Source organism: Sinohyriopsis cumingii, chromosome 16 (assembly GCF_028554795.1).
Source record: "Sinohyriopsis cumingii isolate HCF-2022 chromosome 16, ASM2855479v2, whole genome shotgun sequence".
NCBI lineage: Eukaryota > Metazoa > Mollusca > Bivalvia > Unionida > Unionidae > Sinohyriopsis > Sinohyriopsis cumingii.
The window spans coordinates 76,341,575-76,365,767 of NC_142976.1; the positions used below are offsets into that span (position 1 = coordinate 76,341,575).

A 24,193-nucleotide genomic window follows, 5' to 3' on the forward strand; every position below is an offset into this window, starting at 1 on the left:
GAGATTGTCTCCATACTACTTTTATCATTTTGACATGCTATTTCCATATTTAAATGTTCATATATATTAGCATGTGCAAAGTCACATACAGACCCTGAAAATCCATTAACTTTTGCATTTACAATAGTGTTTATTGAATGGTTAGAGTCAATAGTCTCACTAGGTACATTTAGATTTTTTATAAATGAAGTATTGGCATTTTCCTCTTTGCCAGCTTCCTAGTATGTATAATACATTGATTCACAGAGTCTTTGTTTGTGTCCAAACTTATGACATCTGAAGCACTCAATCTGTTTTCCATGATGGCATACCTGTAGACAGTACTCTTCATTACTGTGCCTGAAAATGGGGGCATACTCGCTAATATTTATCAGTAGTTGAGAGGTTCCTTTTCTGCTTAAATGAAATTCTCTTTGGTAGAGGCTTAGGTTGAAATCCTGGTTCTGAAGAAAGAAAGATGTGTATTGTGGAATGTATTGTAGGTTGAAGTCTTCAGATAGGTAAATTTTCCGATCACTGATTTCTTTCACCCGTGTCCACATGAGGAGGTAGTCCTGATATCATTATTTTACATGTATTTGGGCTGCAATACCTAGCAGCATACAGTAAACTTTCAAAATCTGTTCTGATTTGATTTAGTGACCTTCCATCACAGGCATCATTTCCACCTAGTAAAATAATAGTTTTTGTTGTATTTGGTTTGGTCAGTATTAATTATTCTGTCCGTGATGTTGTTGACTTTTGCACCTCTAAGAGTCTGTACACCTATCTTTTCTGGCTTGTGCTTTCATGTGTTGGATTCTGGTTTGTATTTCAGACACATCTCTTTGAGGAAGGGGTGCTGAAATTGGTGTCTTAGTTGTGTAAGCTAATCGAGCTGATGTTGACGCATTTGTCTGAGCAGTGGGAAATTCAGCTGTTGCTGAAGGCAACAGACTTGTTTTAGCTGAGGGCCATGGGTGTACTCTTGTTGCTGTTGCAGGTGTGACACATGACTGGGGGGGGTAATGTTGTTTGCAATGCAGGATTAATCTGGGTATCAGTTGTTACTTGTATGGTCATTTTACATTTTCTTTTGGCTGGTATTGGGACTGTCTGTATCTGAGCATCTGACATTGTTGCTATTTGGGAGTCTGTCTGGATTGCTGTTTCACATGAGGTTACTTGCTCATTAATCCTTCCCTGTGCTGACTTAACAGCATGTAACTGTTGTTTTAATTCTTCAATTCGATACATTTTTGTATCACTGTTTTACTTTACCAGGATCAGAACAAGCAACAACATTAGGACCTACATTCATTTTGTTGGCAAGTCTTTGCCAGCATGTGCGATAACAGATCCGCATGGTTGGCAAAGCTGATTATGCAACTTTACTCCAATTCCACATTTAAGGCATGGTCTAGCATTGATAGAAACATGTAATGTGAGCAAATAATTCATAATAGCATGCTCATGTTTTCCAAGGCATACACCATTGCACTGACTGTATCCCTATGCCACTGAAACTGAACTTTTTATATATATGCAAAACATTTACTAATTGGGTAAGAACACAGTATCATGTAGAGTAAGCTCTTCATTCATGGTAATCTGAAAAAATGTATGAGGGTCTGGTAAATAAACAGTAACAAAAAAATCAATAAATTCATGTAAAATGTGTCTTAAGTCAATGTTGACCCAAATGAGCTCAAATGGTTCGTACAGTTTTACACACATTTCTCGTACATAAAAAAAAAAAATTCAGGAACCACACCACGAACATATTAAGTTCGAATTCATATGTGATCTCTTCCCCATAATGATAATACATTTTTTATACACTATTTCATGTACTTTGAACAAAAAAATATTTTTTCATGTGCGAATGAATATAGGAAATTTTGGAAGCCATGCCACATCCGCATTATATCCGAATTAGCATATAGCGGGGTTGCACTGTATATGATTGTACATATGCCAAAAGACTACTTCAGTGATGAAAAACATAAAATGCCCAGAGACACAAGAAAACTAAATGAAATCAAAGGAAAGAAGACAATATTCTGAATGAATGACATTGATAATGGTATAAGACTGAGATTATCTTGCTTTTTATTCTAGATATCCAATTTCTAACTGGAGATTGGAATATTCACCCTGGACAAGGGACTAATGCCAGGCAAAGAGACAGCAATGCAGTAACATTGCTATTATGATCTATTTTGCTTGAGTCATGCCTCTGTATGACCTCTGCTGAAGTCAATGGCTTTATGAAAAACATTTTGATAAACATCACTGAAAGAATTGCATCACAACAACAGATGAAACTTAAAATAAATAACATGCAGACTTTAGTTCATTCAGTTTTCATACTGTCACTTTACACAGATGAGATGTATGGGCTGGAATTATAATGCCTAATAGGTTTACTTTTTATCATCACAAAAATCTTATAGAATTAGCAGTGTTTGATCCTGTCTTTTTCAATCTATGTAATTCATATCCCAGTATGTATCACCAAACCTTTTATTCATTTTAAGGTATCCAAATGAAACCTACCTTTGACTTTGAAGAACTTAGTCTTGTGTACTCTGGATGAGTAAGACTGTTAATGAACTTCTTTATTTTCAATGTCACCCTCCAGCTGCAAAAAAGATACATTGTTTTATGAGATTCTGTGATTAGGCTGCACATACTCTAACTGGAATCACTGGATGTAAAACTTTTCTTATTTCACGACTTTTGTCTCCTTGTCTTATTCCAATTTCTTCCTTCCTTCTGACCCACTCCCAAATTAGTGCAAGTACAAAAGCTGACCATCACAAATCTCCATGATTTGTATGACATATTCCAGCCCAAGCAACTTCCTACTCACCCCCATATACAGACAGTTATGCATGGGGCACAATGCAAAATCTGTTCAATATAATACGGCATCCTGCCATAATATGTATAATTTCATTTGGACTAATTGCAATTTTTGTACATCTGACTTTTGACTTTTGACCTCCTCAAAAGGGACACTTGGGGTTGAAGCTATAAGTGTCACCCATATTGCAGATGGTTACCACATGGGCAACTGAACAAAGTTTCATAAAACTCAATCCAGCAATTAAAGAGATATGGTAAAGGAAAGACAGGCAAATGGATAGATGTATCACAATATCCCCCAACCCAATTTGAAAAAGTGTGGGCATAAAAAAAAAATATACAGGGGAATATTGTGACACCCTGACTTCTGTTAGAATAGACAAATATCCATCTGTCCATCCATCTCTATTTTGCTATCATGTTATACTTATCATCAATTTTATCACATATGAAGTGACATATGCTGAAAATTTTCACTGTCAAAGTTATTGGTTTACAGTATTCACATACCCTCCCATTTGGTTGTACCCCCTCTACTAATGTTAAAAAAGAAAAGCATCAAGGATATAGCGAAAATGTACAAAACTTTTTAATTTCATTCATCAAATTTCTAACCTGAGTGTTGCAAGAGTATCACTAACACTGTCAGCTTATTGGCATTTCAAACCAAATGGAAGCACTTGATGTAAACAAAACAGACTGCTCACTTACTTTTTCTGGTTTCAAGAAGAGTCCAATTGAGTAAAAACTGTTGTCTGTGTCAAATATCTGGAATGTCTAGTTTTAATACGTCTAAAACAAACTGAACAAATAAAAAAGAGAAACTCTTGTATAAATGTGTTCAAAGAGATGTAACTCCAAAATTTAAAGAATTACTGAGATTATCAAAGATGATGATCTACATCATGTCTCATGCTTGAGAAGATAGATCTACCAATGCAAACATGGTGACAGTGCTACTAAAGAAACTCCCATCCGATTTTAAATGCCAACAAGTCGACAGTGTTTGAGCTGCCCTGGTAACATTCAGGTTAGAAATTATAAATTGATGAACAAAGTGACTAAGATTTGTGCATTTTTTTAATCCTTGATGCCTTTTGTTTTTAAAATTGGTAGGGGTACAAATAAATAGGAGGGTATGTGAATACTATATTGTAATTCAAAACAATTATGAATACAACACTGTAGCAATACCGGGTATGTCATAATTGCCATCTCTGGAAGTCAAATTGATACAATGATTTAATTGACTAAAATGACAAAAAAGGCATGATCACACTTTTACAGTTGACTGTATCATCATCCCATCATATAACTATGATCTTTAAAATGAACAGCACGATGTCAAAAATCACTTCATAATGCAACACAGTACCTGAGTTGTTAGTGAGGAGGAGATCACAAGATACCCTTGTTAATGTGCAAAGCTCAATTAACCCTAGAAAGTAGGTCACAAACACCCAGTTTGGTGCACAAGAAACATACCCACAATACTAGTTATTGTCGCAAAATTTGATAAACCTAAAAATATTGGGTCACAGTGACCTAAGTTTAATAGAGGCACACATTCCAAGATGTATTCTTAGATAACGTTTAATAGAAATAGATGAAAAGGTAATGAAGTTCATTAGTGTTACACTTTGAGTGAACCCAATGGGACATTTTCACACCTCAAACTGTCATTGTTCCCCTAAATTTAAGAAATTCAGATGTCTTGATCATTATTAGGGGACAGAAGTACAATAAATGTCCACATGACAGCTTAACTATGGTGCAACAATATTTTTGAGTATTGTTCAATAAAACATGCAAAGGAGACCCAAGTTAGATGTGCAACTCAATTTTATCATTTGCAGTTAAAGTTTGCAACAGATAAAAAAAAGCATTACTACCATATTTGCTGGCCTATAAGATGATACTTTTTAACCAGAAAATCTTAGCTTTGTTTTATACTCCAAATTGATCAGTTATGGATTATGTCATCTGAATCGCTTTACCAGATTTTTCTCCATTTTCTTTGGGGAATAGATCGTGTATGAACAAATATAGGATCCCACAGTATTTTAAACAATTACATGATCGTCAGTACTAAAACTAACACAGCTTAGATGTAAAAGCAGCATGCACCAGTAATGTACATTGTTTGTAATATGCATTGTTTAAATTTAATTACATATATGTGCATTCACAAATTAGAAGATGAATAACCATGAAAAAGGCATATTCCATCACAATTTTCCTCTTGCACCTAATGATTAAATATTCCATATGCCCCATTGAGAGACGGACAAACAGACATAGGTCTTCATGATTGTAAATCTGTATTGTTCACTTATCTGATGACTGATTTTACTGGTGTACAAGTGCAGTATCATATTCCATTATCAATTAACACCAGTAGCTAAATGATTCCTTCTAATTTTAATTTCAACTTCCATTATTACAAGAATCACATGGCTTTGTAGTGGTATTTATGTGCTAATTAAATATACTATGGCTGTATTTAGTCATTCCGAGATAACACCTGTTTGAGGTCAAGAGGTCTGCTGTCATGTTCAGACTCCCCAGGAGACAGAGAGGCTGTCCAGTCATGGATATTCATATCAACATGGAGTTTTTACTAAAAATGTCTTATGATGCAAAATTGGTCCTAAATGATTGAGAACATTTTCATTCTGGACCAACTGAACATAAAAAGAAGTCCTTTAGGTAAAACCCCATGATGATATGACCATCCATTCAGAAGGAGTAGCAGTAACATGATTTTCAAGATGGCCACTGTGTCACAGTAGCATGTTTGTAAAGATTAGTGGCAATCCTCCAAGTGTTTAGGAAAAGTAGTGTTACATGTTTTTGTAACTGATGAATGGACAATGGATGTCAGATGACAGACAAACAGACCACCACATAAGCTTTTTTTTGTTTATGACCAGTAGAGTTAAAAAATCTCATAAAAAATCCATGCAATACACACAGAAAAATGGATAATCATCAAACAAAGCAAAAATTCTGAAGATGCATACAGTGCATGCACCATAAAATTGAAAGTTGCATATAAAACTCATGTATTCTTATAGTTTTCATCTGTTATTTTCAGCTATTTTTATTTATATCTTGTCACAACAAAACAGGCCCTTGATTGCCTGATTCAGATGCTAATGCACAACTTAAGTTTTAATTGGGTGACTCCATGATCTTCATTATAGCCAAAGTATGCTGATACAGGTCCTCTTAAGAGACAGAATCCATATTGCGTAGAACTAGCAGCTTTAAGCCACTGAATCGAATGGAAAACAGCAAACTACTGATGAAAAAGCTATATATTATCCATTTTGTTTTATATAAAAACCTCATAAACTGACACTTATTCCAACAAAAATAAAAGCATGCCTGTGAAAGCAGTGAAATGCAGCCAGTTCTTCTCCCAATCAAGTTTTAAACTTTATCACTCAAGTCTTTAAATTTTAGATTTGTATTAAGATATCTGATCCTTTAAAACCTAATAAAATATTTGTCACTGGTTGTTGTAAGTGTCAGTGAATTGCACTTGTATGACACCAGGCAATTAAAGACCCTAACTGGAAAATGGTACATGCCCTGTACAAAAAAGGTTGCAACATTATTATTATTATTACTATTATTATTATTATTAACTTTGTTCTAACTAAAAGTTAAAATGCATTAAACTGTTGACTTTTTTAGTCTATAAGACTATCATGGGGAAATAATGACAAAAAGGTGCAGTTCTTCAACACTGATTTAGTTATCAAATCATCAGCAAATTAATACAATAATTCATCTAAACAGCAACAATATTTAAATTAAAGCTAGAATCCATATTGTGTACACAGAGTTAAATTATTATTTAAGATTAAAACATGATTTTTTGGGGGATATCTTACTGCACCCCATAAACTGGCCCAAGATGGCTGTGTACCCCTGATCTTGAATGATGGAGGGAACAATGCTTTGTTCAGGTAAGCTAAAAAGCATGGAAAGCAATTTGGGCCCAGAAAAGATTTTATTGCAAATTATGAACAAATCATGAAAATAAAGTTACAACAGCCAGTTTTAGTGCATAACACAAACCCAACCCTAAATGCATCCAGTGTATGTTTGATGGAAATAGGTACTGTAATATAAAAGTTACAGCCTGGACAAGAGAATGGACAATTACCCCTCGGTCATTTTACCCCCTTGTCAATTACCCCCACCCCCCATGTCAATTTCTTCCTGGACAACTACATCCATGATACTTTATACCACATTATGGAATATTCAATTATTTTGTAATTCCTGAAATAGTACAATTTTGTATCTCAAGGAAAAGAATTGTATTTTATGTTTAGGACTATGGAACTTTAAAAGTGAGTGGTAGTTAGGAGTATGTGCTGGAATTTAATGTAAATCACAACAATTATTTATTAGTTCTGTTGCAGTAATATCATTTCGTAGTTACCATACATTTAGTTCTCACTTCAAAATTGTTACTATACTTAATCAACTGAAAAAATTTGGTACACAACTGCATATAAACAAGATGTGAACAAAATTCAATTTTGAATGCAACTTAATGTTTTCTGACAGCTACTGATGACAAATTTGTCAAATAATTATCAACTACAAGGCACCTTCTTGTTATTAATATTGTATGGTCACCACATGCATAATATATTGTATAGGAGCATCTGTTATACATAGAGTAGGTGGATTAAAGGCATAATACCTGGATAATCAGAGAGTTTTACTTATCCAATTTGTAACTTGCCACATAATTAAGGTCATGAAACCTTTTGTTTAGAGGTAATATATTGTACAGGAGCATGTCTTATGTTTGATTACAGCACCCTTCTCACATGAAGGCATTTACTTGTTATTAATATCATACCGCTGCCCCATACACAGTTCTTACTTTTGGTTTTACTCTATTCAGTGTATGTGCTTCTTTTATACAGGGGAATAACCATGTCAGGGGGGTACTTTTCCAGGGAGTGATTGACTGCGTTGGGGGGGGGGGGTTGACTGGGATGTAAATGGCCAGTGGGTAATTGTCCTGCCACCCCCATGGATGGACAAAGCTTATCTTTAGCGCATTATTAGCTAGACATACCTGTATCCCATCTCTCTCAGTTTCTCGTTTGTTAACGTAGGAAGTTGATCACCACTAATTTTTTTTTCTATAAAAAGAAAGGTTCAAATGAAGTACAATTTACAGCTTAACACAAGAATCCTACATCTCCTTCATAACATAAGTAAATATTAACCAACCTTTGAAATCAAAAGAAATAGTTTTAAGAAACACATAGCATGCTCCTGAGACAAGCTCCGGATTAGCTATGAGTCCCCAACCAGAAACATGACCCAAGGGCTGGATTGCTACTGGTAGTTTGAGAATATGTCATATTTAAATACTGAATAATGAATATATAAATTTTGGACCTAATAGGTGGATGCAAGAAATTTGTCCTTTGGGAGAGTTATAGGTTTAATACATTTGTATGGGAAAATATGAAAGAGTTTTTTCAGATGGATATACTGCACAACTATGGTCATGCAGTATATCCATCCAACAAAACAAGTTCATATTTTCCGATACAAATGCAGTAACCTTTCTATTATATGCTCATTTTCTTTTTCTATCTAAGACTTAATTATATAAACAAAAACACACTGCAAGAAACAAAATAACTGAACTTGAACTTAGTCACCTGCTTGACATCACTTTCGAAAGAAATTGTCATTCTGGTCTACTTAAAATTGAAATTCAGAGTATATTGTGAATGAATGCGCATTGCAACAACTTTTCTATTTGGTCTGAAATGAATAGATTTTGGTATTTTTTTCAATTCTACTAAATTTGGTGATTATGGACTGGATTTATCATTGTTAATTCTACATGAAGCACATCTGATTTGAGCAGAGAAGGAGCAGCATCTTGACTCATCTGCATATTTCTGTTCCGTCATTGAATGTCTGGAATCATAATGTGGGAAAAATATGAAGTCTTTCAATTGTAATTATCAAAAAGATGCTATGGAATATAATGTTGATTTCATTTTGAGTGCAGTGTTGTGGCTGGGTGGGGTGGGTGGCAGCTACATTGGGAATTAGCTGGTAGAGCAAACAAATGTCTAGGCTACATATTTTTTAATGGTTTCTTTTCACAATACCAAATTCAAATTCAAAAGCTCCAACTAACCATTTCTGCCTCTGTTTATATATTAGCCTAGCAGACTTCACAGGAGACATCCTGATATCATATTTCTATAACTGGCTTGATTGTTTCTGGTACACAGATCTGTGTTTCCTACATTAAACTAAACATTTAATATCTCAATAATGAGTTGTCCAGAAGTTGATTTGAAAACATATATATGATTGCTACATATCTGATCAGACTCACACTCACTTTCAACCTCTCCCTCAAAATATAAATGTTAAATAAATGTAGTTTAAGTGTAAGGGCTGGCAAAGATTGTCTCAGGTCAAGTATAAAATATTTATTTCTATTAAATCTATATATAAGTTAATATTGTTAATTAGAGAAACTTAATCTACTATCTTGTTTCTAATATCATCAGCATTTTCAAAATCCAAAACTAATTATAAGTCCTATAAGTTATCATTTAATTAATGTACATAAACACAAATGCCTGTTGTTCTCACTTACTACACAGATGATAGAGCTAGACCTGTTAAACCAAATAATTAATGTCCATAAGGCAATGGGGTGAGTGTGCTGTAAAGATTATGCTTGTATTTATTTTTGACTGCAGAAACAGAACATTTCTTGAAATGTGGATTCTATTCAACATGACTATGTACAAGACAAGAAAATTGGAAAAGAGTTGATCATCTCAAATATCCCTACTACAGTAGTAAGGAGGATGTTATTGCACTTGGAATGTAGTCAAAATTATAGTACAATTTCGAAATGTGTAATCAAGCTTTATAACACATGACATAGCTCAAGTATTTCAGATTTGCAGAACTCAGAAAGTACATTTTGAGGAAATTCAGGATGTAAAACTAAGTAGATTTTTTGCCATTCTTATTACCAGCTAAAGAAGACACGTTTATGCCTTGTCACTTGCATGCTGTTTGTAGGGACCCCAGCAATTTGATAATTTGGCTGGCATCTATCACTAGCCTAAATCCAAAACAATGCATCAAAAAAGTTAACACAGAATATTGCAAAGCAGCTGGTATGTGGCCATCCATGAAACACTTGCTTTAGTTCATTCAGAAACAAATTTAATCAAACCAAAATATAACGGGTCTACTATATGAGTGTACATGATTTGTGTACAAAGTAGTTCCTAATACACTATACTACTATTGGACACACGTGTTGTGCACATGAATGCAATATGAAGCTGTTCAATATCATAAAATATTGCATGATTCTGACAATGTAAAGTTCATGGAGACGAAAAAGAGCACAAAATAAGTGGAACTATGTAACAGATAAGTATGTCATGATCTTATATTCCAAATATGCGTTTTGTTGGGCAAGATTTTACCGAGGAAAAAAAAAACTGAGGAAAAAAAATTATGAAGTATTCTTGGGTACAATAGCAGCATAAAGAGAAATGGAAGTTTGGAATGAGATAATACTGTATTCCAAATCTGAAATGAACTGAGCAAATGTTTATTAAAACATGAGATGGAATCAGAACTTTCATAGCTACTGTGTTCTGGAAATATAAGTAAAAATAAATGTTAAGCCAAATGAGACCCCAATATATAAACTGATCACATGACCTGACCCAGGGGCTAGAGTGGTACTGAGGAAAGTAGAGCATGTGTTGATATTATATGAGTGTGTGTGAGTGTGATTTGGATTTTTAACTTAGCTTTAACAATTTTTCAGTCATATCGCTACGAAGTCTGCAGTGTGACAGTTTATAGTCATGTCTAGCACTGGTGCATCATGCCGCACACATGTAGCATGATGTTCCACCCAGTCACATTATCCTGAAACCAGGCCGACAGTCCTAACACTAACCTCTTAATGCTGAGCGCCAAGCAAGGCAGCTGTAAGTACCATTTTTGTAAGTCTTTGGTATGACTTGGCCATGGATTGAACCCACAACCTTCCACAGCCGAGGCGGATGCTCTAACCACTAGGCCACTGGAGCAGTCTTATAAAAATGAAAGTGAATATGGTAAGGAGTTAAAGAGAAATAAGTATAAAAAAACAAAATGTGTCCACCTCTAATTTTTGACCCAACTGCCACACCCAGGGACAGGAGTGGTACAATTGAAGGAGAATAGGATATGATATTTAATTTCAAATATAAAGTGAACTGGTTTAGAGGTTATGAAAAAATAACTGATGAAAAAAACTTTAACCAGAATGTGTACTCAGTGTTATTCTTGACTCAAACACCCAGAGACAGGAGTAGTTCTGACATTAGAGGTGATGCCCCAGTGTGTGTGTGTGTGTCCATAATGAAAAACGGGCCGAATTAAGATATGACAGTTAAAACAGACCAGAACAAGTCTACTGTCAGTGAATATTATCCTATAAATCAATTCCAAACTTCCCCGTTCTTTTCAGTAGTACCCAATACCAACCTTTAAATATATTAGCTTCCTCCGCTGCAAGGCCTATATCAACCAGTTTCTGAGCAAGATCATCACTTGTCCAATTTCTGAAGCTACCCACACTTCCTGCTGGGCAGAATCGCTTTGGCTGGGGAAGATCCAAGTCTTGGGAAATACCTTCTTCAACATCTTGGGGAGCATCCATTTCTGCATCAAGATATTTGGAGTTAGGCAGGCCACTCATGAAATGATTTCTCTTTCTAAGTGTTATCTAATAATCTTCCCAAAGAATACAGGTACAATAGTAGGTCTGAACACGGGCATTATTTGTGTATTAGCAGTATTGCAAGAATAATGAAAATAAATTGTTTCCTCTATACAATACCTCAAACCTTATTTTGTTTAACCTACCTTTTATTAAGTACCAAAAACAATTTAACACTGAGGTTAATCTAAGGCATTAACATTTAGGGTAATAAAAAACTTTAACACTAAGAGTAATAAAAACTTTAACAATGAGAGTAATCAAAAACTTGAACAATGAAGGGAATATACGGTGTGAATGGATGCATGTGCACATGGATGCTAAGGCAGCCTTGGCTAAAACTCCTCAAGCATAATATGAATTTGGATAAGTTCCTGAACAGAGAAATGTTAAAATATAATGGAAGCAATACTTATAGCCCCAACATTTATATTCAAATAGAAATTTTTATATGCAAATAATATTATTCTTTATTATACATCTCAATTTGCTGCGTTTCGATTAGATAAACTGGCTTGCTGCCTTTGCTGAAACATATCACTCTCACATGCGTACAAGAGTGATAAAAGATTCCAAAGATTCATCTGACTTCAGTCGAGTCTCAGATTAACACTGTCTATGATGTCAGAGGTCAAGACCAATTTAGACAAAACACAAGTGTTCTATTTATAATATGCAACTATACTTCACTATGCATCACACAGGACTTAAAAGTGATGAGATGTTTATCTGTATGTCCATCTAGTAATTGATCTGCTCCTACTTTTCTTTGTTCTAATCATCATTTTGAATGTAAATTGTTGACACTGAAAATTGAGGGTTTGAGAGAACATCAACTTTCCTGAACACTAAAACAGATTTTATTTATTTTAGATGGACTGTTCAGCAGCAGACTGATCAACAAAATACATAATTTACATAAGGTATCATAGACTGGCTAAAATACAATATGGCAAAAACTATAAAAATTACATTTGGGGTTAAAATGTATATTCTGTGTTTGTGCTTAAGAGCTGCAAGGGTTGTATATAATTTAACATCCTTTGGTAAAATATTTCCAGATTAAAACACGATTTTTGTGCAAATCCTTTCAAGCATTTCAATCCAGTGGTCAGGATTGTTTCAGACCAATAATATGGTTCCAAAAGACGGTCAAGAGGCTGACCAAGAACAGGAAAGTACCAGAAAAATATGCAGTGCATAAATCTTATGAAAGAAATTGAAAATTTGCATTTGCCCTTGACTAAACTCTTTCAGTCAGGCACCAGCCCAACTGAAAATGGTACAAGTTTCTGGCATTTGGCTATACAGTTTGCAATGTCATGAAGTCTGGTCCATTTATCTAATGATCCGACTCCTCTCAGAGAAAAGTCAATTCATCATTAAAGGGAGCATAAATTGCACAATAATATTAACAATGATATTGATAGAGAACAAAAATGTTATATTGGTCCCTATAAAAGAAAAATAAATGAATTTGTTGAGCCATTTTGTGGCCTTCTAAAAGTTCTCCACTAGCTCCTCAAAAAGGTATCATTCTTTACAAGAAATTAACTTTTCGAGAAAAAGAACAATTTTGAGACTAACTTTCAGGTAATTTTCTAACTGACAAAGAAGATACAGTAGGCTGGTCAGGATAAACATTGTTCATTATTCAGAGTGAGAACTGAGGTTGACTTGTATATCACTGTATTCAAAATAATTTTGTTTTTATAATGACCACTAAATAAACTGAAAAAAAGCACATTTACATAGAGGCCATAAATATGTCCAAATCAGTCTGTAGAATTTTCAATTAATATACTGCTCTTAATTCATTTAGCAGACTCCTTCATTGCAGGGGCCTTAAGTTTTGAAAAAGTGTATTGTTCCTTTCAGTCTGTACCCTTGGTATTGTGACCAACTCCTGGTATCTAAAATTATAGCTGTTAATTTGAATGTAACCAGATTATTCAAGTAATCAAGCCTTTCCTTGCGAAGCATCTTGTATACTTTGGTTGCCATGTATCTTAACCTACTAATATGTAAGGTAGAACAATCTGCTTTCCTGAAAAGAGAACCATATGAGCTATTAAAATCATCAAAATCCAAAACTAAAAATCCAAATCCAAAAATAAAGCCTTATACTTAAATTCTTTTTTCACGCCATTTTGTCATAATTTTGTCACAGAAATGCCAAATCATGGGACAATAATTAAAGTTTGACCTAATAAAGCATTTGAGGACCAGTAACTTAGTACTAATGGACCAATAGTGGTTGACACATTCCAAGATATTTAATTGTCCTTATGCTTTCTGAAAGATCTTAGGTATGCACTTGAGTTGATTTACATAGTCAATATACTCCAAGGAGTTTCACACAATCATTACTGAGTATTTCATGGTTTTCAATGGTAAAATTGCACAAATTTCAGCATTACTGCCAAAAGCAATAGCTTCGAATTTCTGGGGACTGGCTTGCTGCAAACCAGTCAATCAGTACAGCAGATACAAAATGAATTTTTTTTCCAAGGTGACCTAGCATTCTAGCCCAAGCCCACCACCACCTCACCCACAGTGGGATAGGGCCCACAAAACTCAGGGAACCTTTAAAGAGCTATCCTGTACCAGTCAGCCCATCCCTTGACAATATACAACTTTTTCTGTTTAGTTTATTCTCATAATTACTGGCATGTTCTGCACAATACTTACCATATACTTGTATAGTGCTTTCAAAGAATGTTGGTAAGGTCACCTTTTCTGAATATGCTACGTGTCACGGAAGTTGCTTTGCACATGTCCAGCTCAATGTTATTGTATAAAGATTTTCTAAGTTGGCTTCAAATAAATTTTAGTGACTAATTCTTAATAATAATAACAATAATAATATTAATAATAATAATAATAATAATGCTAAATTTATAGAGGGTGACTCATTAGTCAAGGACTATTCTCCCTTGAGTCTCTCTTAAGGAGAGTATAACAATGCACATTATATGAAGATAGCGATAATCAAACAAATATTGAATTTAATGTAGTTTGTTTACAGGTAACTTAAGCCTCAACTGTAAATTGATCTCTGAGGTCTTTAATGCTTGACTAGCCAAACTGAATGCAGGTCATCTTCCAGTTGTTTCATCAATGCCTATGTCTGATGCAAACATCGGCTTTTGTACTACTTTTGAGTTTCAACAGGTAAGATCAGAACCAGTTATATCACTGTTCAAGCATGTAACTGCAATGTCATACTACAAAATACATGTCAAGCGACTGAACTGAATGCGGGGTACTTACATGTCATTTCAGTACTTCAGTTCTCAACATTCTGCTTGCTTATATATTAAAAATGCTGTCATGCTCCAGACACGTGAGGCTATTTTATTACCAACTGTTATTCATTTCTGGATATGCATCTTTAAGCAGGCCACTAGGATGCAGTCAACTGTAATAAGATATACAACTATATGCTGGAGAAACAAGCTGTTTTCACATGAGAATATGAAGAAAGTGCAAGAGTATTCTAATGCCTATTGGAAAAAAGTGACTGAGCTTGGCATTCAGCAGAGAGTATGAGTAGAAGTGTGAAAACTGGATGATTTGGATTAGCCTAGATGAGCATGATTTACTTGTTGAAAGGGTTGCTATAGGTTACTTGGTAGCAAGGAAATCTAATGTGATAACAGCATAGGTGGAGCAAGTGGGGATAAGGGGTTGTCCAGTTAGTATGTACACATCGAGGGTGGTTAACCCCAAATGCATACGCTTGCGTATGAGGGAGTCTGCTGATAATGTATGTATGCATAGGAAATGGGGTGTGTGTGTGAAACCTCGATAATAATTTGTCTAATATGTAATCTGTTCAACTGGGTTCATCGGCACTTGAATTTTAGCAGACACTACACAAACTTTTTAAAGTTACACAGCTTATTTCTTTGATGCAGCCAGACATTCAACTTCAGTGGACTGTTTTATTAAACACATTAATATTATTAATCCTTGACTGTTTCTGTGTGGATTAAAAATAGTCCATTCTATAGAATTCGGGGGGGTGGGGGGGGTGTGCGTCAAGCATACATATGCAGGTGGGGTTTTATATTAAAAAAGTATGCATATGTACAGGGAAGAGGGGAGGGGTCAAGCTTTGCCAGATTTTTGCGTACGTACTAAATGGATGGCCCAAAACAAAACTGGCTGTGATATACTTCAGTACATGCAGTTACTGGAAGAGCAAAGTTGCCTTTGAAAACTTAAAGAGCATGGCAAAAGTTTGCTCAAGAGTGGCTTGCTAAACAAGCATTATAGCAATTTTACCTACCAGTACCAAGGAATATTTCCTGTGGATGGATTGGTATAAAGGCCACCAATGAAGTTCATCAGGATGATCTTTTGTTTCTTCCACATGAGCATGGGGGCTCACATTCAAATATGTGTTAACCACTGTAGATGTTGCGAGCAGATACAAGGAAGTGGAGACAATGATGTCACAGATTTACTTAAACATATTTATACCAGTTTGCCAAAAATTTCTTGTAGTCATTACTGCATTGTTGACAAAACATAAGGTGCTTGTTCATCCTGGACATGTTGGCATACACTGCAATCAAGCCATTGAGGAATGATTTAACTGGACACCTGCAGAATAATTACTCGGACATCACTACGTGCTGGTATTTTTTATTAATCGTACCCAGACCGACTGCTTGGTCTCAGATCACAGAATGATCTTGAAAGTGGGTGACAATGCTTCGCTTCTTCATAGCAGCACTAAATGATGAAAAATCACAATTTGGTTAAGACCTAAGATTGTCATCGTTATCCACAAAAGTTTCACAATCAATCGTGTTAGCCCCACTCAGAAACAATTTTGTTAGGTATTTGTATGCACCCAGGGAGACTGAAGGCAAAAAGCATGGTGCTCTTCTCCCGATATGGTCCATTGATAAATTCATGATTTTGTGCCTCATTGATATTCGAGGACAGCCAACACCGATCACTCACACTTGCAGGAGAATGAGCAGCAAAACTATCAAAGAGAGCATTTATGTGAGGAATTACAAGTCATTCCTGAGGATACAGAACTACCTCCGATGTTTATTCTAAAATCATAGGTTGATTCAGAATCACATAGTGCCTATATGCATAAGTATTGATTACACTGGGTGATATCCACTTCTTGGTGTCAAGCAGGGACAAACTTGCCTTGGTGCAATGATACAAATCCATCCTATGTTTCTTTGGCAGGATCACACTGGCTGAATGTTTGCAAATTCAAGTTGCTCACAAAGACATTACACGTACATGTCAGAGATCCTTCACATAAAAGAAAATAGAACTCTTTTAGCCTTCTTAATGTTATTACTGTATCCTATGGATCCATGAATGGAACTGCAAATATTTTTTACTATACCAGGATCAGAAATTGAAATCGCTTCAATTCTGATTATTATTTCACAGAGTTCTGTATCTTTTTCCTCAACAGTGGTGATGTCATCAGGTGTTTCTATAAGCTTGGTTCTATATTTGTTGATTGCTCTGGTGGCCTAAGTGGTTAGACCATTCGCCTTGGATGCAGGAGGTCACGGGTTTTAACCCTGGCCAAGTCATACCAAAGACTTATAAAAATGATATTAACAGCTATCTTGCTTGGTGCTCAGCAGTAAGATGCTAGTATTAGGATAATGCGACTGATAGGGAAATGATGCTACATGTCTAAGGCATGATGCCCCAGTGCTACACATCACTATAAACTGCCACACTGCAGACATCGTAGCGATATGACTCAAATTCTTAAAGCCATGTTAAAAATCTATATCACACACAAACACATTATATTTGTTACACTGCTGAGTCGTTGCCAGAGTGCGCAATAGTCAAGCAAAGATCTGCATCATGTCAGGAAAGCTGATTATACAAAAATGTATTCCCATTCCAAAATGAAGACATGGCCAAACACCAATTTAACATGACCAAATGCAATCTGCATTATTCACAATGGCATGTTTTGCTGCAGAGTTCATATTTTCCATGACATACACCTTTGCACTCACTGTGTCCAAGTGCCATTTAATTTTTTTGATATAATAGAAATAACTGTCTATCTTCTTATGGTGTGCGTGACTTCAGACTGTTATCCTCATCAAATATATAGGTGTGTATACACTCAGTGAATAATATTTGATCGCAGTCATTTGCTGTAAAACACATTTTGTCTGATAGTATTATCTAAACTCTGCGCTGTTACTAATAAACACTTTTTCACCAAGGTGCATCAATGTAGGATTATCATCAAACAGCTTTCATGATTAAATATAATTGTCTTCAAACCAATATTTAGCCATATCACTGCGTGCTGGACAGTATAAAGTAATATACCAAATTGTAAATGTCTGACTTGTGTATACAATGACATCCAATGATCTCCAACATCTGGCAGTGTTTGTATATTGACTCCATAGTTTTCATCTTTCCATGTGAATCTCTCTGCAAAATTCTTGACATTACATCTGCCACTTAGACTTTTCAGTTTTTAAATATTTCTCATGTGTAAGTTCAGTTGGTATCTGCATATCTTTTAATGCTGGAGGTATCTATTTAATTAATTTAATCTTCACTTTCATCACTGTCTTCACTAGTTATTTCAGTGTCATAAATATCTACACTTTGTTGGGTGACTCAGTTAACATCAGCACAGTTTTTCTTGCACAATATCATACAATAACTTTTCTGGTTTTTTGTTATAAGCTTGACCGAGTTTATGTCATTCTTCCAATACAATCAATTGATTTACCAAGATACTCCAGATACATATTGATACTCCAGATACATATTTTGCTTCTTTTTGACAAATCTGTATCATGCAATAAAATAGTGACTTTTTGTGATGTTAAAACACTCCACTGTATATGTAATCTGATTCCTGCATTAGATATACTCAAAAATCCTTTCAAAAGAGTATACAGTGAAGATGTTGCCATATATATAATATATGATGCAGTAATTCTCAAATATAATATAGTCTCATGTAAATAGAAATAAAATACGGAATATAATATAGCCACAATATTTTCACACAAAGGAAATCTCAGCAGAATATAGTATAGTCACCATCAAAAATCATATAGTTGTAATGTTTTGGTTCAATATATTATCACAAAGGATTTTTTTTGCATATAGTATAGTTGCAGTGAATAATCCTTGCCAGTGCATATTAGCCCAACTGAGGCATATCACAGAAACTTCACCTGTGGGACTCACACATGGGGAGCTTTATGCTAGATTTTGCTTCACAAAATTGTTTATATTTCTGAAGGGTAAAATTACTTACACTAGCCAAGTTCTGCAGTGAAAAAGAAGACATCCTAAATCAGTAAGTGAAATCTAAAATGGCAAATATGATACTGCTATTTATTTATCATCAAATCATAACAAATTCTATCAAATTAGTGTATGACATCTTGATGACTCGTATGCTGGCTTACTGTAGCTGAGGTAAAGGAAACTGAAAAACCCTGAGAACCCACTGATCTTTGATGGGCAATCATGTACTCCATAGTACATGCTAGAACTGACAACTGAACTGAGAATTGAGAAGAGATGTTTAGCTTTTTTAAAGAAAAGTTATATTTAACTAAAAAAATTAATGAGACTGACTAATCTGTGTGGATGGCCTATACTGTTTAAAAGTTTGAAATTATTTAATAATGCATGAAGAAACTGAATGACCAAAATTATACATTGGTACTGTCCTAAGCAGATGATGTAATTGGATTTTCCAGTTAATTATGAAGCAAGAGGCTCAAGTGGACCTGACATTGCTCACCTGGCTGACATCCGCCCAATGATCAAATGCAAAAGCAAATAACAAAAAAATGTGGATGGATATGGTTTTCCATAGAAATTTCTTTCTATGCTTTTTGACTGGATATATTATGACAATAGTTGTTTCAACTCTTCTCCAAGTTTTTTGTCTTTTATACCTTCAGCCATATTTGATGGCGCAACAGCATCATTTGTCAAATATTGAAAGGCCTCTATAGCACAATCATTTCTCTGATGAGTTCATAAACTTTTGTTAAGCACTTTTTGGAAACAATTTAAATGTTTTTCTATAAATGTGAAAGGCCTTCAAGCTAAGATGTTTTCAGTCTGATTTGGTCAAATTCTGCTTAGTGGTTTCTGAGAAAGTCATTTGAAGGTTTTTCTAGTTTTAGTAACAGTTTGATGGTGATCCACATCAACTGAAAGATCTTCATGTCAGGATGCATGTTGTCAAATTTGGCTGAATTCCGTGTTACGCAACATTTCTGAAATGTTTTTCCACTTTTAGTAACGAGCACACTTGATGGGAAAGATATATATATATATATATATATATATATATATATATATATATATATATATATATATATATATACACACACCGTATTTTCCCACATATATCCTGCGGGTTATACCAGATTTTACAAACCCCGCAGGGGGGTGCGGGTTATATAAGGGTGCGGGCTATATCACAAATTTTTTACACGTAATAATATTTCAATATATTGTTTGAAAAACATAACTACATAACTTATATATTGTTCTAGTTTTGTTTTGCTAGGGTTGGATATTATGGCTACTATGGTGACTTCACAACAACTTACGGTATCGGGACCAAATCAACATTTCGGGATTTCCATTTGCAGCACAAGCCAGTACAACCGTGAAAGAGGTTCGCTCGTGCCCGGTTGTTGCCACTTTAACGGTTTTAACACCGGCTTCATCCACCAACCTTGTTGCCGGAATGTCGAAACACATCGGTACTTCGTCCATATTAATAATGGCAGAATGGGGAAGGTCAAGCTTCTGAATTTCCCTGGCGACGAATTCACGAAAATCATCCATCTTCTTCTCCCAATTCTCATGTAGATGTTGGCCGATGGTCGTTTGTGTTCTGACTGACAATTGGTTCCTCTTCATAAATTTATATACCCAATGCACTCCTCCTTTAAAATCATCAATGTGCTTCTCTGCCGCCATGAGTTTGGCCTTCAGTTTGATGGTAACTGTCGAGACTGGTCGGTTGTTTTCCCGCTGGGCCACGATCCACTGCTTCAGGTCAGCTTCAAGGTGAGGCCATTTTGCTTTAGGTCCGCGACGAGCACGTTTTCGTGGATTCATCTTCTCCAACGTTCCTTTTTCTTTTCTCCAACCTCGGATTACACTCTCATCAATATCAAATTTTCTGCCTGTGGCTCTATTGCCATGCACTTCAGCATACACAATGGCAGTTAGCTTGAAGTCGGCTGTGTAAGACTTTCGTTTCGGCATTTTTTAAATTAAACAGAAAGAAATCATTTAAACTCGAATCTACAATTAAAGAGAATACAAGATTATTTAGAAATGTCCGTGTTTATGTAGCCTGTAGTTGAGGCACAGCTCCTATAGACAGCCTACGCGCACAAGCACTGTGTACCGAGCCTGAATACCGGTAGTTAATTGACGTCATGTGAGCTACATTCGAAATTGACAATTGTGGCATTCAGCCTCAGGACCTCACACCATTGCATATCCAGCTCACAAGTACCTGGCTTCAAAATTCAAATCTGCCGGTTGCCAGCCGGAATATAGTGGAGGCAGGGTGACTAACTTGAACTGATGCAGAGGGATGAATATGGACCGGGGCCGACTGACTTGATAGCGTAAATACAAATTTGCATGTTGGGTGGGTGAGTGAAAATGTAGTAGTTGTAGTATCGTTCGTCATCCACGTGTGAGCATTGACGAATTCGGTCCTTCTAAAAACAGTAATGGTAGACAATGTGAACATACACAAAAAAGTTCATCTATCTATGGTTGCAGGTTATACAAAGGTATATATATGTGTGTGTGTGTGTGTGTGTGCGTGTGTGTGTGTGTGTGTGTCAAATACCAAGCTAGGACAATAGTAGCAGTGACCAAGTTTGATGGTGATGCACATCATTTGAGGAAATTTTAAAGATCTTCATGTCAGGATGCTTTCAGTAAAATTTAGGTGAATTTTGCTGAGAGTCACTTACAGTTTTTTCTTCCTTTATATTTTTATATTCTGTTTATGATTTTTAGTATTTGACAGTGGATTGGCATCATTTATATAATTTAAAAGAGTTTAACGCCAGAAAACTTTTCTCATATTTTGATTAAACTATGTGAGTAGTTCTTGGGAAGAAGTTTTTTAATTTTTTTTTTTTTTGTTTTTGTTAACAGCAGCCATATTTCATATCAAATTGACATTAACTGAAGACATTTGATAGAGCTTAGTTACCCAGTGGGTCAAAAATGGTTTTAGATATAAAACAAGGCAAGAGTTCTATCTATTGAGCATGTAAGCAGCCTAAAGCAACAATTTGTTCTCCACCTTTTTGTCTTCTTCTGACTGAACACTAACTTATTAAACTGAACACTAACTTATTAAAGTTTCAGGGTACCAGATTTCTAACTTTCTTAACAGATTGCTTCTTTTTTTCTTAATATTTAATCAATAAATAAGTATTACTGAATGAAATACTGAATGTTTTGAAATTCAAGTACTTTTTCCAGCTTTTTTTTAGCCATTCTCAAATTCAAGGAACTATCAAAACTCAAGCACTTTGTGTGAACATTGTTATTTCATTCTCAATTTGCAAAATAATGTAAAACATGACTGAATTGCAGAACATTACATTCCTTTAATTATATTTTCCCCCAACTAACATCTTACCTGGCTAACTGAATTATTGCTTGCTTCTCACTATCTGTCAATTTGTTACTGTGATGTGCTGTCTCATTTGCATCACCAGATGTCTACAAATAGCACTTGTTATAAATGTACAATTTCAGACTACAGTCCACCTAGCAGAACAAGTCTTAGTCCGAGTTTCCTCTGACCCCTGACACATCATTTTGATATCTGGACATTTATGTTCAGGTATAAGGAATGCATCCCAACATAAATGTCCAAATATAAAAAATGGGGCGTCAAGGGTCAGAAGAAATTCAGACTAACAAGTCTTAACCATGTAGTGATCATTATGACACAGTTCCTGTTATAAGGTGGGTATGGTCATTAATCCTATTTCATTATATGGTATTAAATTATATGAATCATGTACTTCATTATAAGGCTATCTTGCTATAATGTGGTATCCTCTACGACTACAGACAGCACTATAATGAGGAAGTGCCATCTTTATTTAATGTTAATTGCATTACAAATTCTTTTAAATTGGTATGATAATATCTTGATGGTTCAGATGTTGGTTCACTGTTGTAGGTGAGGTGAGAAAACTGGAAAATCCTAAGAAAACCACAGATCAAAGGGCGATCTCATACTCTACAGTTCATGCTAGAATGGATGACTGAACCTGGGACCTTAGAAGTGCAAAGTGAATATGTTAGTGCTTTATCTTTTATCAATTTAAACTTCATTATAATCCTGTACCACTTTAAGTGAAAAGTGAAGTCAAGCTTTTAGTTTTAAAATTACTTCTCACAAATTTATGGAACTGACCAATCTATTGCGGATCGCTTGTATTGTTTAAAAGTGTGAAAATTATTCAATAAAGAATGAATAAAGTAAAAGAAATTGTATAGTTAGAATAAGAGTTTTATCTCAATAAAACCAATGAAGATCAACATGTATAATTATGCCATTTTAAATATAATTTTAAACATCTTGACAGCTGTATTCAGTCATATTATCACCTTCCTAGCACAAGCTGTAATTGAACTGTGTTCACTTATGGACAAAACAAGAGATTCAAGTGGACCTGAGATCACTCACTTGGCTGACATCTGCCCGATAGTCAAATGCAAGAGAAACTGTCAAAAACTGGATGTAGAGGATTTCTTTTTTATTTAAATTTCTTCCAATGCTTTTGATTAGATATGTAAAGTAAACAATCATTTCAACATTTCACTATTTTTTCTTCTTCTGTTTTTTACACATCAACGACATTTGTCAAATATTGATAGTTCTCCATACCTGGATGCTTTCTCTGAAGGGAAAATCCCGTAGTGCATGTTTTTTTATTATAAATGTGAAAGGACTTCAAGCAGGACACTTTCTGTCAGATTTGATCAGATTGTTTTTGAAAAGTCATTTACATGTTTGTCTGTTTTTAGTAACAGTTGCCACGTATGATGGTGATCCACATCAGATGCTTTCCATCAAATAGGTCTGAATTCTTCATTATGCATTTTTATTTTAGAATAGGTTATTTAGCTACTTTTTTCTATATTCAGGAAGGAGTACATTAGATGGGAAATCAGCATCATTTATATAAATGTGAAGGACTTTCAAGCAAGGAAACATTGTCAGATTAGACCACATTCTGAGAAGTTGTTTTTAAGGAGTCATCTAAAGGTGTTTCTAATTTTAGTAAGTGACCAAATTTGATTGTAATCCCCATCATTAGAGCATATTTTAAAGATCTTTACACCAGGATGCTTTCAGTGAAATTTGACTTAATTCTGTTGAGTGTGGATTTTTCTTTAGAAGTCACTAAGATTTTTTCATTCTCTTTTTTTAGCAATGGTGGCCAGTTTTGACAG

The 24,193-nt window shown here is 35.0% G+C and overlaps 1 protein-coding gene and 1 long non-coding RNA gene across 2 annotated transcripts in view; one reads left to right on the forward strand and one right to left on the reverse strand.

Moving 5' to 3' along the window:
• LOC149780835 (uncharacterized) overlaps nucleotides 1–24,193 on the reverse strand; it is a 209,644-nt gene that overhangs the window by 110,026 nt on the left and 75,425 nt on the right. The window contains exons 20-23 of the mRNA XM_089936236.1: nucleotides 20,287–20,928; nucleotides 11,431–11,607; nucleotides 7,961–8,027; nucleotides 2,539–2,623 (exon numbers count right to left, since the gene is read on the reverse strand). Coding sequence (XP_089792362.1) covers nucleotides 2,539–2,623; nucleotides 7,961–8,027; nucleotides 11,431–11,607; nucleotides 20,287–20,928 — 971 coding nt within the window. The remainder of the gene's footprint in view (nucleotides 1–2,538; nucleotides 2,624–7,960; nucleotides 8,028–11,430; nucleotides 11,608–20,286; nucleotides 20,929–24,193) is intronic.
• LOC149780836 (uncharacterized) lies at nucleotides 14,631–23,555 on the forward strand. Its single transcript, XR_016415153.1, has 2 exons — nucleotides 14,631–14,839; nucleotides 22,914–23,555. It is a non-coding gene; the product is annotated as an uncharacterized LOC149780836 (long non-coding RNA).